The 16,116-nt window shown below is 42.2% G+C and overlaps 1 protein-coding gene across 1 annotated transcript in view; it reads right to left on the reverse strand.

Annotated features, from left to right (window-relative positions):
* LOC146359210 (dystonin-like) overlaps positions 1–16,116 on the reverse strand; it is a 422,334-nt gene that overhangs the window by 245,271 nt on the left and 160,947 nt on the right. Inside the window, exon 10 of the mRNA XM_084826836.1 lies at positions 4,137–4,303. Within this exon, the coding sequence (XP_084682962.1) occupies positions 4,137–4,303 (167 nt within the window). The remainder of the gene's footprint in view (positions 1–4,136; positions 4,304–16,116) is intronic.

A 16,116-nucleotide genomic window follows, 5' to 3' on the forward strand; every position in this document is an offset into this window, starting at 1 on the left:
GGAACTAGAGACCAAATTGCCAATATCCGCTGGATAATGGAGAAAGCCAGGGAGTTTCAGAAAAACATCTATTTCTGTTTTATTGACTATTCTAAAGCCTTTGACTGTGTGGATCATCACAAACTGTGGCAAGTTCTTGGTGGTATGGGGATATCAAATCATCTTGTCCGCCTCCTGAGGAATCTGTATAACGACCAGGTAGCAACGGTAAGAACAGACCACACAACGGACTGGTTTATTGGGAAAGGAGTATGGCAGGCTGTATACTCTCACCCCATCTATTCAACCTGTACGCAGAACACATCATGCGACGTGCTGGGCTTGATGAAGCCAAGGCTGGAGTTCAAATCGCTGGAAGAAACATTAACAATCTCAGATATGCAGATGATATCACTTTGATGGCTGAAAGCGAGGAGGAGCTGAGGAACCTTATGACGAAGGTAAAAGAAGAAAGTGCAAACGCTGGGTTGCAGTTAAACCTAAAAAAAAAACCAAGATTATGGCAACCAGCTTGATTGATAACTGGCAAATAGAGGGAGAAAATGTGGAGGCAGTGACAGACTTTGTCTTTCTTGGGTTCTTTGCAAGAGGAAAAAAGGCGGTGTATAAATGCAATAAATAAATAAATAAATAAGATGTGTACTTCTTGGGAGGAGAGCAATGACAAATCTTGATAAAATAGTGAAGAGCAGAGACATCACACTGACAACAAAGGTCCGCATAGTTAAAGCAATGGTATTCGCTATGTAACCTATGGCTGCGAGAGCTGGACCATAAGGAAGGCTGAGCGAAGGAAGATAGAGGCTTTTGAACTGTGAAGTTGGAGAAAATTCTGAGAGTGCCTTGGACTGCAAGAAGATCAAACCAGTCCATACTCCAGGAAATAAAGCCAGACTGCTCACTTGAGGGAATGATACGAAAGGCAAAACTGAAGTACTTTGGCCCCATAATGAGAAGACAGGATACCCTGGAGAAGATGCTGATGCTAGGGAAAGTGGAAGGCAAAAGGAAAAGGGGTCGACCAAGGGCAAGATGCATGGATGATATTCTGGAGGTGACGGACTCGACCTTGGGGGAGCTGGGGGTGGCGACAGCCGACAGGAAGCTCTGGTGTGGGCTGGTCCATGAAGTCACAAAGAGTCGGAAGCGACTGAACGAATAAACAACAACCACACTAATCACATAGGTGGCAACCTTGAGCAATGAGAAGGCCCATACATTTCAATGAGGCCTACAAAATGTTACTTCATTTATGATCATTAGAGAATTCAACAGAAGTAAAAGGCTTACATTTTGTGTGTGGTGTTAGAAATAATATCAGAACTAATTTGCCACCCTGAACAGTGTACTCATACAAGCAGACTTTGGGTGGAGTGGAGAACTCCCATCACAGAGCTAATTTCATTCTTGCACCTCTGAGCATAAGGGTGGTTGATCTAGTAGGGGTGTGCACTGACCACAAGATTCAGTTTGGACCCCACTCTGGCAATTTGGAAAACAGCCTGATTTGGGTTGGACGACGAATCAGAAATCTGAAGCTTCATGCCTCCCCATTTGTTGACAGATTTGGATGAAATCTGCAGGATTAATACTCTTTTCTGAGTTCATTAAGCCTACCAACTTTTGGACGAATAGGTGCAGGAGATTTTGTGCAAGTAGCCTTTACATTCTGATCTTTTCAAAAAAGGGAACTGCTGATAACTTCTTAATTTTCTGGCAGAACTGGATGAAATGTGCGGATACAGTTGACCCTTTCTTATGGGTCAACTCATACTCAACTCAGTTTCAGACAAACAGATATAGGGGTGTTTGTGAAAGAGCAGCTTTTACAGTTCGGGGGTTTTCAAAAAAGGATTAACTTAGCTCCCCCCCCCCTTGTGTGTGTGTGGTGGTGGTGGGGGTTGGGGGGAATGGCACTTTGTATGAAAACAATGAACTTCATAGATGTGCCCCTAGGGAAGATATCTGCAAAATTTCAGAAAGATAGGTGAGGGGGTGTTGTGTTAAGCACCTTAAAGTTGAGTGGAGGGACAAAAAGGGTATTCACTCCTCCCTCCCCCATGTTTTTGTGTAATTCATACATTGTGAGGCACCCCTAAGAAACTCACTTGTAAAACTTCAGAAAGGTAGATGCTGAGGTTTGGAAGTTATGATGTATGAAATTCAATTTTGGGGGGGGGGGGTTGGTTGTTTGTTTTTGTTTTCTGCTCAATTGACACTTCCTAGATAATCTAAAAAACACACATTTAGGCTGCAATCCTATACATAACTTACCAAGGTGTAAGTCCCACTAAACTTAATAGGACTTAACTACTGAGTAGATATGCTTAGGATTACACTAATATTATGATAACTGAGTCATGTGAGGTTAGGTGAGATAAGAAGCAAAATGCTCACACAGATAGCCCCTATCTGATGTGTGATAGCAACCTTGTAATAGTACAAGTGAGTTAATTTCCCTACTAACATTTCCCAATACTTTTAGTGGTGACCTCTCTCCTGCTTTCATCTGTATCCTTTCAAATTGGTAGCTAACATTACAACTCTTCTGATTCTTCAAAAGAGTACGTTTTTATATAACACATATAGTTTGGGAGGGGGTACTATCGGGGAAGGCAGAAAAAGACAAGAAGACAAAAAATGATTGTTCCAGAGAGGAAATCCTATTGCCTTTAGCAATAAGAATGGTCCCAAGAGCAATAAACTATTCCCTGAACATTCAGAAAGATCCTATACACTTTTTGTATATACACACCATACATTTATATGGAAGAAAGAGTTAGAATAACAAGGAACCAGGAGAAATGAAACACACACTTATTCAAGGGTCTACTGTCTGCTTCATTATCATATATGAACCAAAATGTAATTGTTTTAATTCATATTCCATCCTTAAATACCACCTATAATGAAATGTCCAGTTTCTGGTGGTAGAAGAACAACAAGGCATGGCCTCCTTGCAGTTCTCTGACCCACCATGTATTACATGTTCCTTCACAGCGCAGTGCTCACAAGAGGCAAAGAGGAAGTCACACAGAAATCCACAAAAGCTGACACTTTTCACCTGTCCTGCTCCTTCTACACATGATAGCAACCGAGAGTGCTGTATAATCCTTCAGTTCCTCATGCTGGGAAGGCTACTGGTATTTTAAAATTTCTCGTATCTGGGAACATGATCTCTGTTATCCTGTCATCTGACGAGGAAAGAGCTAATATGTTCCGAACCACAGGGAATGTCTTCTGTTCCCTTAAGGACAGCCTTTTACTCAGAGCTGCATGACTTCCAGTTCAAAAATAAAAATTAAACTCCTGCACCCATGGCAAACCAAATCCTTCGCTGAGAAAAGTTGAAGTCTCATGTTTCTCATGAGTGAGTACCATTTTAAATTATTTATCCTGATTTTGCTAGATTGGGAGGGGCAAGCTGCTTTGTAAGGCACTGCTGTCGCATTGTCCCTAACCAGTGGCCATCTTTTCAGCTGCCTCTCTGGCTTCTGAGATTTCAGCAAACATTGCACAAACGTTTTCAAGCATATCTTAAAAGCCATAAGGCTGGGGTGGGCAACTTGTGGCCGCCAGTTGTTTTGGCCTACATCTCCTATCATCCCCCACTATTGGTTATGCTGATTAGGGTTGATGGGGACTTGTAGGACAAAACAGCTAGAGGGCCACAAGTTGCCCATCTGTGCCATTAGGGTTAGAAACTTGCTTTTTAAAATAATAAAAAAGGAAAAGTGAAATCTGAATATCTTGGGAAGCACTTTCTATGTCCAATGCCAAATTATGCAGTTTTTAATGCACTCCTCCAGGACTGCGGTCTTCTGTATACTTCCTGGACACTGCGAAGTTCCATGAGTGCTCTCTTTGACTCTAGTTTGGGCAATGATATCTAAGCTTGGATCTAAGACATACAGCCCCCTAGTGCTTAAGACTTTGACCATCCTTGATTCAGAAGGAAGAGCATTTTCCAATCAGCTGTGATGTAAGCAGTCAAAAAACAGTGGAACCCCACTAAACAGAAATCACAAGCCTTGGGTGCAATGGATATAACATTTGGTACATATGTTTTTTTAAAAACCCCTACAAATAATTATTCCCACATATGTTCTTAACAAAATCCAAATGTGTGCAGCTACCTGTATTTATGAATGATGGCATTAAATAATCTCCCATCTCGCCAGCAGGTAGTGAAATTTTCACAACGAATTCCAGCATAACCCTCTGTTGTCTGCTGTGTCCACAGGAGCAATCTCTCTTTAGCAGACATATCCTCTGACTCTCCAGTAACATGGATGTCAGAAATCTAAATTGAAACAGAATAAATCAGTTAAATTAAAATAGATTAAAATTACTATTAAAAATGCAATCAATATCAGAAGCACCTCAAACGTTTCCCCCACCCCACCCCACTACAGTCCGTCATTAGAGAGTGAAGCCAGTCACAGCCCTGGCCCTTTGGGGCGAAGTCCCAGTGTGGCACAGATAAGTCGGCATGAAGCTCAGCAATACAGCTGAACTAATTCAAGCACCTCCATTCAACTGTAAACCAGGGAGCTGAACTAATTCAAGCATGTCCCTGGGTGGCCTCTTCCATCAGGGAACATATGGCACCTAGGCGGATGGCTCTGCAGAGGAACTAAAGGAAGTTATGCAGCGAGAGGGAACGCAATAAAATCCTCATCCTACAAGGACCCTAAATTTAAGAGAGGATAAGTAAGACAAAATACATCACAGCAGGGGCGTTGCTCGGTTCTTAAAAGATCCGGGGCACAGGCCCATATATACGAGTCTAAGTGCACATCTAATATATGTGTGTGTGTGGTGTGTGTGTGTGTGTGTGCATGCAGTGTGCTTGTGTGTGTGTACAGACTGATTACATACATACATACATACATGAGAAGTGTGCACTGATCCCCACCCCACTTCAACTCAGACCCCGATTCAGCATTTTGGAAAACATCCCGCTTCTGCTCGGGCCAATTTGTAGTCCGACCACTTCTGCTCAGCACCAAATCTGAGTCAAGGTTTGGAAAAATGGGTCTTTATGCTTCCATTGACTACCATGGGAAATTTTTAAAAAAAGTGTAACTTTTTTCTGTTGGTTAGAACCAGATAATTTCAGGCATAATAACCCCCTAGAAGGGGATTATACCTGCCCAATGTCAGAAAAATAGGTGCAGGGTTTATATTTTGATTTTCTTTTAAAGGGAACTACCAATAACATTTTAATTCCTTGGAAGAATTGGATAAAAATTTCAGGATTCATTGCCCCATCAGAGGAGATTCTGTCTGCCAAATTTCAGAATGCTAGCCATAGGGGTTTTTGTGCAAGGGTGGCCTTGACATTTGGAGGTCTCCAAAAGAGGACATACTTATCTCCCTATGTTCCTTGTGGACCATTGTTCTGAAAATTACAGACCGCCTAGAGGTGTCCCTAAGTAAGAAACCAGCAAAGTTTCAGAAGGATAGGTGCAGCAGTTCATGTGGACGGGGAGTTCTCTAATTTGGAGGAGGGAGTGATTTGCTTTTCCTTCCATTCACCCCTTCCCCAATAGTTTTGGGTATATTTGTATGAAAATGCACAGGTCAGTAGAGGTGTCCCCCAGGCAAGGAACCTGCAAAGTTTCTGAAGGATATACATGCATTCTAATTTAGAATTACTAGAATTTATTTACATTTCACCAATGTTAGCAGCAGGGGAACATGGGTGGGAAGGTGCTATTGCATTCATGCCCTGCTTGTGGGTTTGCTAAAGGCATCTGGTTGGCCACTGCGTGAACAGAATGCTGGACTAGATGGACCTTGGTCTGATGAAGCATGGCTCTTTTTATGTTCTTAAATATAGAGTGCCTCTGAGCATGTGCATAATGTTTTTATTTCACCACTGAGCACTTACATTCTCCTCCTACCAATTCTATTCCCCTCCATGCAACCATCCCTCCGCATCCTACCATCCTCCAGCATGAGTTCATAAAAAAAGATGTCTTGTTTTGTGCAGCTCCTCTCTACCTCCTCCTTGTTATGTACAAACTCTCATTGTATCTTCCTCCCCATAACTTCATTTGTGCCAAGACTTCACCAGGATTCAGCCAATGAGTCTGTTTTCAAAACTAGGGTTAAGTTATGGAGAAACTCTGAGCATGTACTAAGTGCCTTTCCCTCACCACTGAAACTAGAGTTCATGCAAAAAAAACACCCCAAACTCACAAATGACAAAACATGTATAGGACTGAGCTGAAAGGGTAGGCAATTCATTCAATGGAATTGGGTAGGCATTGTATTAAGCTTGCAGTACCATGCTCACAACTCAGGACTTATTTCTGAGTAAATATGCAGAACATCAAGGTGCAAACCTCCCTGCAAAAGTAACTTGTGCTGGAATCCTACACACACTTTCCTGAGGGTAAGCCTCATTAAACATAATGGGACTTCTCAATAGGCATACATAGCATTGCATAAATTAGCAATATTTATCTCCCTTCCACTTAAAAAACAAACCAAAAACTCCGGTTTTTTAAATTAAAGCTTTCTGTTCATAGGACGCTGCCTTGTCAGACCCTGGGTCCATCTAGCCCAGAATTGTTGACACTGACTGGCAGCAGCAGCTTTCCAAAGTTTCAGGCAGGATTCTTTCCCAGCCCTGCCCTGGAGATGCTGGGGATTGAACCCGGGACCTTCTGCATGCCAAGCATGTGCTCTGCCACTGAGCTGCAGCCCTTCCTGTTGCTGGATAATGGCAACTGACAAACAAAACAGCCCCAGATTTGTTTCTCTAAAACCATGTGAACCCACTTCAGGTGAAGACTTGAGTGAGGAGGAGGAGGAGGAGGAGAAAAAACAACCCTCTTGTCTGTTTGTATAAAGTCAAATACAGTTCAGAACTTCTCTTGCCCACTGAAGAGAATTCTCTTTAAGAATTCCCCAAGATATGCTCTTAATAAAGAAAAGGAAGGAAGGAAGGAAGGAAGGAAGGAAGGAAGGACGGACAAGGGAGGGGAGGGGAGGGGAGGGGAGGGAGAAGAAAAGAAGAATGGTGATTGGAAATGTGCATGGGGGTTGGGGGTAGAGAGAATTCCCTAAGCCAAGTGGCTCCTTTCACAGAGGTAGTACTCCAGAGGAATTTAGGAGGCTGTGTAGGGTTTGCAAGGATTGCACATACTTAAATGAACTTTATGAGGTGAGGTGGCTGAGGGCTTTTTCTAGCTTTTTTAAAACTGTAGAACCTATTTAAAAGCCCTAGCAGTTTCTCGATCATGACGCCACATAGCTCTAACTCTCCCTTTGGGATTATTTGAGTCCTACAGCTATTTAGGAGAAATTAAAGTGGAGGAGGAAAAAGAAGTTTGTGGAGGCTGATTGGATCCTTTGCCGTACTGAAGCTACTAAACTTCTGCAGAATCCAAACATTCCAGTTTGGGGCAGTAAAATCAGATGCCGTGTGAAATACCAGTATTTCACATGGAGCTCTTTCTTCCCTTTCTTCTCCCTCTTCAAAATTTCATTACAGGCACACTGCCAACAGTGGCCATGTAAGAGCAGAAAAGTAGGGGGAGAGAGGTTTTTTGCACCTCAAAAAAAAGCATACACCAGAGATTAGGGATAGTGACCTCCTAATGGTCACCTTAAATATCTTCTGATTAGGATCTCTAATCCCCTGAGTGACTTGACAGTTTTTACTTTTTGTTTTTAGACTTTGAGAAAAGCAAACTTTACCTGTGACTAGCACAAAAGTCACTGGACATAACTACCTAAAATTTGGCAGGTTCCACCAGCTCCATGGGAGCTGCCAGCTTTCCAAATTCCATACACTTATGTGGAAGAACAAAGAAATTATAGCTCTTTGCTTTGACAGATTTTCTTGAAAATAGCAAATTTTACCTGTGAGTAGCACAAAAACCACTGGACCTAACTGCCTGAAATTTGGCATATTCAAGCAGCTCCATGGGGGCTGTCAAGCCTCCAAATTTCATGAATTTATCATACATACTAAAAACGTTATGGCCATTTTTGTTTTCTAATGCAAGTCAATGGGAAAATGTAAAAAAAATGGCAATTAGGACAGCTCAAAAGATCCAGGGCACAACTCAAAAAAATATCCAGGGCCCATGCCCATGTGAGCCTCTCTATAATGATGCCCCTGCGTCACAGCATAGTAGCAAACAATGACAAGCTGAAGTGGATATAAGGAACCCAATAGCAAGGGGCAAGGGGAGTAGTGGCAATTTCCCAAGTATGTAAAGAGAAGAAGATCATTCTTGGGTGGCAATTTCCCCTTAATTTTCTCTTAGATAAATCACTGTGGGCTGCCCTCAAGGTTCCATTTAACCTTTGGGGGATAGCTGGAGATTCCCATTAATTTCTACATGTCTGGAACTGATGAGGTCCATTGAAGACTAAAGAACAAGAGCTTCTCAGATATGAAGCTGAGCTCATGATACATCTAGCTCATGAGATTGCACCACTGTTTGAAAATGATACCGCTTTGAACACATGGAGGCTAAGAAGTCAGGAAAAAGCCTAGCCTAGGAATCTTCTTTTTAATGTGTTACCTTTACATGTGCAGGGAGATTTTTATTTTGATGGCTACTTTCCAAAAAGCAATTCAATTCCTTCCATCCTCCTTGCTCTCCCATATGTGTTCTGAAGTGTACAGTCCATGCCACAGGAGAAATGGTCAAAACCAGCATGTCTGAATTGGCTGTACATCTGGAGGCCAGCTTTCCACACTCCTAGCTAGGCGCTCATCAAAGGAACCCAGCTATGCAGGCTGCATGGCCTCTGCTAGTTTCATGCCTGGTCCTCTCAGCCATGTAAACCACTGGAAGTTGAAACACTCTGAACATTCAGACTATGAGGCCTGGAAGCACTGAAATACCAGACACAATCCCCTAAATTAGAGATGTCTATACAGGTCCTAAAGAGCAAAACAACTCTCCCTTTAGGTCCTACAAACTAGGCGCTACTCCAGTTATGAAATATTTAAGGGCAGTTATGCTAAATATCTTTCCTAATAGTCTTAGTTCCCATTCAAGACAAAATATCTCAGACCCATACTACAAAGCATGTGAAATATGCAGCATGATTTGGGAAAGTTTATTAAGATGATGAAGTCCCCTGAAAGGCCAGGTGTATGTTCTATAAATAAATACATATACAGTATGTGTACATAACATACATATATATATATATATATATATATATACACACACACACACACACACACACACACTTTCTTCCCATTTAAAAAACAAACAAATGACAATTCTTTTTAAATTATACCTTAAATTTAAACTTTTTGGTTTACCTACACTGTGAATATTTCAAAAATTGATGTGTGAATTATAATTTTTACAGCTCAACAGATTCAGAAATGGATTCTAGACTAAGGGGGCCCAATGTGGTGCCCACAGGTGCCATGGCACCCGTGGGGTTCCCCAACAACACCCACAAAGCTCTCTCCTCCCTGCCCCCTTAAAAAAAACTTATATAAAATATGGTAGTGTAAGGCTTATTACTAGAGATCTAGCAGAACAATGTTGCCTATTTTGCTTTAACTGAAGCTTGAGTTGTGTAGATGAGCAGAAAATTTTGAAACTTCAAAGAAGTTCAAAGTTCGAGCTTTGGGCAGGGCAGCTCAGGAAGGTAGAAGGGAGAAGGCTGAGGCAAAGGGGAGGTTACTGCATATGCCCCACACTCTGCATGTCATGTAACATGTGACACAGTGTGTGTATGCATGTGTAATAATGCTTACTCCTGTGGGCTCTTGAGTGCTGGGCCAATGAAAGGACAGCCACAGAATGTTGGGGAAGTGGCTGAAGAAAAGTTAGCTGGTGACAACACACCAAAAAGAAGCAGAAAAGTTGACATGTAGGAACAGAATCAATAGACTGGAAGAAACTTGTTTTTTTTTTAATTTAATTTTTATTGATTATTTTTCAAAAACGTTTTCAAATTTTGAAACTTTGAAAAAATTCAAAGCTTGCGCTTTAGTAGCAAAACAGTATGTTTCTTGGCTCTGTACCAATCTCCTATTCCTCAACGGTTCAGTGCCAGTTTATTTGCTCCGCCCCAAACAGCACCTGATCTGACATCATGACCTCAAACTTCAAGCAATGGTAAATGATCTTTTAAAAAAGAACATATTTTCATCTTTGCTGGTTTATTTATAGTACATTTATTTTAAAAGTGCAACGTTGTTCCAGTCACAAGGGGAACAGGCAAACAAATTTTCATCCAATCATTCTCAGACAACTAGCCCGCATGGTGACACAGGATTTACACTAGTGTATTAAGAAAAACCTTGGAAAATGTCAGGACAGTCTTCTTTGTCTTTCTACCATCCAGCCTTGCTCTTTCTCTCCCTACTATTCCTCCCCTCTGCCCCTTTGCCTTGTTATTTCCCCCTGCCTCCTAGCCTCTGAGCACATGATAACATCTGTCTCATGAGATTGCACCATTGTTTGAAAATGCCACCACTTCGAACACATGGAAGCTGAGAAGTCAGGAAAAAGGCTCTTTCTCTCCCTTCCAGCCTTTTGTCTTGCTATTTCCCCCTCCCTCCCAGCTCTAGCCTTGCTATTTCTCCCCACACACATCCACACACCTCTTTAGCTCACTTTTGACTAGCCAGGCACCCATGGCAGCCATTATGTGACTCGCCACATCCACCATGGGAGCCGTGTTGTGGTGGCACCCACAGCAGTTTCTCAAATTCTCAAATGTGTCCACGGGTCCAAAAAGGTTGGGGAGCCCTGCTCTAGACCTTTGGCTGACTATGTAGCTCACATCGGAAACAGCACAGCGGAAACAGAGCATATTAAAATTCCTCTCTCCATAAGTGACTATTTGCAGATGGCAGAATAATCTCTGAGTGTCAGTTATATCTGCAGTGACTCATGCAAATTGTATGTACCAGCTACCATACAAAACCAAGGAGAACAAAACCTTATTTTAAACTTCAGTTACTGAACGCTCCCATTTTCAGTTTAGAATTTGAAATGAATCTGCTAGTTACAATCATTTTCCCTTGCATAGGTACGTATCATAAAAGACCTTTAGCAGCAGTATTGATAAGGTCAAGATACTGCCTTAAAATCAGTTTTTTTAAAAAAGTAATACATTTGGGGATACATTTTAACTGGACAGCTCATTTCTAGAGCCCCAACCTACCTTCAGTTCACGTTTTCACACTTTTAGCAGCATAAAGAGAAGAAATTTAGATGGATATAAATGGCCCCAAAACATCCGTGTAAGCAGGAGCTGGAGTCTTTAACCAGGGGCTCTGATAGTAGGCCCAGGCACATCTCAGGTACCTTGCAGGCAGAGGAAACTTGCTGGCCCAATCTCTGCTTGCCTAAAGTGTCATCACTACAGATGGCCAGCAGAATTAGGTGACTTGAGGAACCAGTAAAGCCCCACCTGGCTTCTTATATCTGCTGTCTCTGTCCTGGCTCCTCAGGAGTTTGTCTAAGCAAGCTGTCATTTGATGCAGGCTGAACTGCTACAGACTGCCTAGAAGTCCTGTCTGAGCCTACCTGTCTCCCGCCCTTACAGTTTGCTCAAATGAGGAGGGAAACAGGTAATACTGAAAGGTCAAGAATCAGCAATACTGTTTTAGAAACTTTCAGAGATCTATTGACTAGTCACATTGAGTTGTAGCCAACAATGGCCTTGCACTAGCAGAAAGGCTGTACAAGGCAGGGTGTCAAATTCTCACTGATCCCCCAGTACCCATCACAGCCCCTTGTGCCTCCTCCCCAAAAGCCGCACCTGAGGGTTGGGAGGGATGCAGTAGGTGGGAGGAGGGATCAGTGCAAACTGAACTCCTCACCTTGAGACTATACATGTGGCTGGTGGTCCTCAAAAAATGCAGCAAGCCTTAGAACAGGGCCCTGGGGAGGTCAGGCAGGGACTCAGCCTGCCTATCACAATGGGTTGTGGTCAAAGGAAGATTTCAAGGAAACCAGCCAAACCTGAAAGAGCCACTTGAACATTTGATGAGCTGGGTCTGAACCCATCTAAGAGCTTTCAGATTATACCCTTCCCCATGCCACCTTTGATCTGAATGACTAGGCTTTCTAATCCTCCTAACCCTGGCCTTCCTCCATTTCACCTTTGCCAGTGGACTGCCTCAGGTCAGACAGCCATTGCCTCAAACTGAACTTTGCCACTTCACGTAATCCTGTTTGAGCCTATTTTATATTTAGCTTTACAAGAGTTATATCGAGTACAGGTTTCGCTGGATATTGCCTCAGATTCAATACGCTGATGTTACATCATATATATTAAAAGGCAATCTGCCTGGGTCACAACTCCAGCCACCAGCATGCCTATGGGACTATGCAAATGGAGAGCCACAATCATTACCATTGTCCCATTCTATGGTTCCAGCTCACAGGGCAAGGTGGAAGCAAGATCAAGGCAGGACCTTGGATAGCTCCAAGAGCAGCCTGCTGGCCAGAACTCTCTCCTACTAGGACAATAGGAGGATGGTGCCTCAACAGGGAGCTAAAGCCAACTGAAGCCTTATGTGGCTGACCAGACCTGCAGTATGATCAGCTCTGCCCCTCCTGAGGAACCGATTGCATTGTGAAAGACCCCTCGACTGATTTTGTAGCCTGAGACGTCTGTAGGGCTGAGGAGATGAAGGTTCTACAGTGGCGTAGGTCTTCTACCAGTGAGGATACAGAGTGAATGTAAAATGTGGGAAGACCAACATTTATACCTGCTTGCTTCACAGTGAGGAAAGCCATGAGTCTTTCCCTGCCTTGTTATTATTTCCTCACACTCTGCCTGAAGCTCTGGGCCAAGCACAGGGGCAGGGTGGAAAGAGGTATGTGTAACACGCCTTTTCCCCTCCCTTTCCAATCTCCGCCGCCACCACCAAACCTATTGGGAAGGAGGCAGTAAGGAAGGAAATCTGGCTATCAAAAAATTGACAGACATTGCCTAACATAATACTTTAGATGAAGCTCTTGCTTTCTGTTTGATAAGTGGGTCTCCCTGAACTAAATCTCTCCCCAGCCCCTTACACATAACAATAACAATAAAGCCGCAAATTAATTCAGCCATGGGTGCAATCCTTTCTATCTTTCTTTCTGGTTCTTTAAGATAACCTAGCTCCTAGCTTACTCAGCAGGAGCTTGGCCTGACAGCCATTTCAAAAAGAACCTAGCCCTTCTGTAATAGTATAATGCCTTATAAGCTACTTCAAGTAATCAGACTCTTCCCATAGAAATCTAGACAGCTTGTGGCAATATTTATGACCTTGAGGCAAGCAGATGCAACTCAAAGGATTGTGTGAAGGACTCTCTTCAGTGTGCTATGTAGGTGTCTCTTGAAGTTCTTACGTCAAGAGCAGTAATTAGCTAATTCTACAGTCTCCCCTGAATCACTTATTCTGAAGCAAGAGAACAAACAGAGCTACCTTTTCCTCACTTGCAATAAAGCAATGTATACACACTGACAACAGAAGACGGCGTGATGATAGAAACACCCAGGAAGTGTTTTGCTACCTCTGAGGTATTTGGAATGCAGGTTAAGCATGGCAATAAATGTCTGATATCCAACCTGGCTGTCATAAAAGATGCACTAGTTGCTACTGCCAACCTAAACAGAATTCAGCTCCAGCTAGAATTTGAACCAGGGTTCAGCCCCAGCTGGAATCTGATTTCAATACTACGGGATCACCTGGAACATGCAAACCTCTGAGAAAAAAATGCACTGTGCCATTCTCTTGTCACTGATTCATTAAAGCCCAACTACAAATGTCTGGGACCAAATGGGAGAGCTTCCTAGATCAGGAGACTTGGGCAGCTGCAGATTGAGCAATTCTTCTTTTAAAGCAATCATTTGTCTCTGTAAAGGTATGTTCTCCAACAAAAAGTAACAGAGAAAAAGTATTTTTAAAAGGAAGAAACAGCTAATCCAGCAGGGATAAGGGGTTCCATGTGCTATTAGTATGGACAGAAGCAGAGCTGTCTGCGAAGAAACTCCCGGAAATACAGAACAGAGACAAGAGGCCCACAGGCAGGGTGGCTGATGGACAGAGGACAGCAACACTGGGATAAGAAGCAGAGATGGAGAGACCGAAAGATGGAGGTGTAAGAGAACAGAAAAGAGTAGACTGAGGGATGGAGGAGGCAAGGAGTTGAAGAAAGCAAGTGTCAAGGAGAAAGAGCGGTCAGGTGGAAAAAATCACACAGGACCTAGGTAAAGGAGGGGTTATATGGTATGAGCAGGGAAGGAGTAGACATGCATTTGGAGGATCGGTGGAGATGGATTATGGGTCACAGAACATCAGTAACATGGAGGCTAAATAGGCATGACAGGTGTGGGTGTGGCGTTCCACGTACCACTTTGAACTATATGGCTGAATATGTCCAGTTTTAAATTAACAGAGATTTATTCTCCCATGAATACATAGATCCTGGTGCTTTTGCAAAAGCAAAGAAGAAATTATTATTTCTTTAATTTAGGTAGATTTCTTTAATTTAGGTAGATTTTGGCCTAACAAAAGCATTAGCACATCAGTGTGTACATTATCCAGCAGCAGAGACCATTGTAATGGCACAAGAATGTTCACTGTACTTTCGAAAGGCCAAGGCACAAGATACCAGTTGTATTTGAGGGCAAGAGGGAAAAGTGGTCATGTTGGAAGAAATGTTTTCTGAAAAGTGGAAAAATGTACTAAGAAGAACTATTCTTAAGTATACATACATTCAAAAACTGAGGATATTTCATATATTGGAATTAGATACAGTTTAATTGTTGAATTAACTGGGGGTTGGACTCGATGGCCTTGTAGGTCCCTTCCAACCCTACTATTCTATGAATGCAATGAACACAGTATTTCATGTGTGAAAGTAAGCAAGCAGCCCAGGAATTCTTGAACAAGCACACTCAACAAAATGAGGGTCCTTGGCAGAAAATGATACGTTTCCACATCAGGTATCTGAGCCAAGTAATAAGTTCCTCTTAGAACCCACCCACTTGTGACAGCAAACCTTGCCCACTGTCACTTCACATACTTCATATAGGGCAGCCTTCCATCACCTGGTGCCCTACAGGTGTTTCGGACTTCAAGTCCTATCAGCCCCAGAGGGAACCAGATTGGGAAAGGCTGATATAGGGGAAGATAAATGGAAAATATGACAGCAGCTCTGCCAGAATCCTCTGCGGGCTCCATCTGATATAAACCAGGGGATACCCATATGCTGTAACTTACTTGCTCTTACTTAAAACAATGCACCCAATAAACTCAATGAATTGAGTTCTGGAGAACTTGAAAGCTTGCACATTTTTGTGGAATTTTGGTTGGTCCTAATAAAGGTGTTGCTCAAATCTGGATTTTGGTTTTCAAAAGTTAACTGAATCATATGCTAAGTGCAATAGAGGTAAATATTTTTAAATGGACTCTTCTCAAAATCATTCACTTTCTGTGTCTTTTTAAAAAAAAAACACAATGTAAACAAACAAACAAACCCAAAAATCGTAGCAAGACGCCAAATACAATTATTTAACAAAGTACTTATGAAATATTCAGCATGCATGGAGACAACAGATCTAACAATAGTTATAAATAATACATAAAAATAAATATTACTAACCAAACTGATTTTATACTGTTCTAGTACTACAGCATATTTACCTTGCTCCTGTTCGGTAAAATGCTGTACGTTGCATTTTCCACTGAAAAGGGCACAATCCCAGAATTAGGAAATACTTGCTGTGGGTGGCTTTTCGTTTTAAGTTCAAATGGATGAAGATTATCACTGTTTTCCCATTCTGGTGTATCATCAGCATTTCCATAAGGAGACTTGTTTAATACATTTTCTTCACATGGTTTCGTTAACATAGAGTTTGAGCTAGATCCTTTTTCAAAATGAAGGACTTCTCTGTTTTTCTGGAATGTTAATTCTTCTGGGATCCCATCATCAGAATATTCCTTCTCTTGTGTGGACCTATCTTTTTCCGGACCCCTTTCCAGTTCTTGAGTTAACAGTCTCTCTTTCTCTTCTGCCTTACTAGCTTTTCTGTAATTAGTGCAAGCACCATTCCCAGTGCAAGAATCACAGGGTGTCTCGTTTAGCAGTTTTGTTTTAACAAGATCAATGG

This window comes from Heloderma suspectum, chromosome 1 (genome assembly GCF_057233095.1).
Source record: "Heloderma suspectum isolate Gila_16-S chromosome 1, 16-S_ref, whole genome shotgun sequence".
Classification (NCBI taxonomy): Eukaryota; Metazoa; Chordata; class Lepidosauria; order Squamata; family Helodermatidae; genus Heloderma; species Heloderma suspectum.